This window comes from Vitis riparia, chromosome 7 (genome assembly GCF_004353265.1).
Source record: "Vitis riparia cultivar Riparia Gloire de Montpellier isolate 1030 chromosome 7, EGFV_Vit.rip_1.0, whole genome shotgun sequence".
NCBI lineage: Eukaryota > Viridiplantae > Streptophyta > Magnoliopsida > Vitales > Vitaceae > Vitis > Vitis riparia.
This window is the reverse complement of record NC_048437.1, coordinates 23,559,039-23,560,257: the sequence shown is the minus strand read 5'-3', so window position 1 is coordinate 23,560,257 and position 1,219 is coordinate 23,559,039. Positions and strand designations below refer to the sequence as shown.

General features: G+C 42.7%; 1 protein-coding gene across 1 annotated transcript; it reads right to left on the bottom strand.

Annotated features, from left to right (window-relative positions):
• Nucleotides 1–212: 212 nt before the first annotated feature.
• LOC117918178 lies at nucleotides 213–599 on the bottom strand. Its single transcript, XM_034834690.1, has one exon. The coding sequence runs from the start codon at nucleotides 597–599 to the stop codon at nucleotides 213–215; it is 387 nt and encodes a 128-aa protein (XP_034690581.1).
• Nucleotides 600–1,219: the final 620 nt, after the last annotated feature.

Here is a 1,219-nt window from a genome sequence, read left to right as displayed (position 1 = left end):
AATTGACTTAAATCTCATCAATGAAAATTAATAATTTTTTTTTTATTAATGTACGAATCCGCTTTACAAATACGATGAGATCCACTGATTTCTACAACATTTAATAAAGATAAATTCGAGTATGGAGTACACCAATCATCTTCCTCCACGTATCCTCACGACCTTGCTGGCACATCACATTTGCAAGTAACGCCCTAGTTGTGTTGGGTTGATTATGCCGGGATATGGGCCCCTTCCGTTTTTAGCAAATCTGATACTGCCACGTATCTCTTTAAAGCCTCCATTTTCAGCTCGGCTCCTCCCCTACCCTTCTTCAACTCCGCTGGTACAGGCTTAGCCTCGGCTCTAGCCGAAGGACATTTTTCGCCGAAAACAGTTCCCTTAGTGAGGAACTCGTGGGCCAGGTATCCAGCTAAGAGCCTATTGTGCGAAGCCGGCTCCAGGGATTTTGGGGAGGCGGTGACGGTGGCGGCTTGGGGAGTTATGAACTTGGGTATTTTAGGAATTTCATGGGCGTCAAAACCGTCCCTCTCTTTTCGCTTATTTGACGCGCCGAGCGTCGAGAATCGACGAGGTGGTGGTTTCAGCTTTGTACTCATTGCTCATTGGCCATATGCCACGTCAGAAATAGCAAAAAGCTGGAGAAAAAAGGGTCTGGAGGTGGAGACCGGCGGAGCCGGAAACTGGTTGGTAGAGAGAAGATCAGGAATAGGGTGGCAGAGGTGGGGTCTGGGTGACCGGAATCTGCCACACACGGCTGTTTAAGGGCGTCACCGCCACAAGAACAGGGAGTGGGAGAGAAGAAATTTTTAGGAAACGGAGAGAGAATATGGGGAAGGAGGGCACGGTGGGTTTGGCTTATTTATAGAATAGGTATTAATTGATTACCCTTCTATTTTGTTGAAATTACAGGAACAGAAGATGTGAATGAAATGACTAAAGAGCCCTTAATCATTCCACTGCCCTTTTCTCGGATTTTTCCTATTAATCTTCTTAGAAGTTAGAAGGTTGCGATCAGCTTGGCTTTTTCCAGATTGCCAAGCCAGCAATTAGTCAATTTCTTATTTATCTATTTATTATTATTTTATTATTTTTTTAATTTAAAAATGGAAATGAGGTCTTTGTTTCCCATAATGTATATGATAACCAAACCCATTATATGATGTCCCCATTAGAAATTAAGATTGGATTGCTAGAAAATTTTGTTGGTTAGATATTT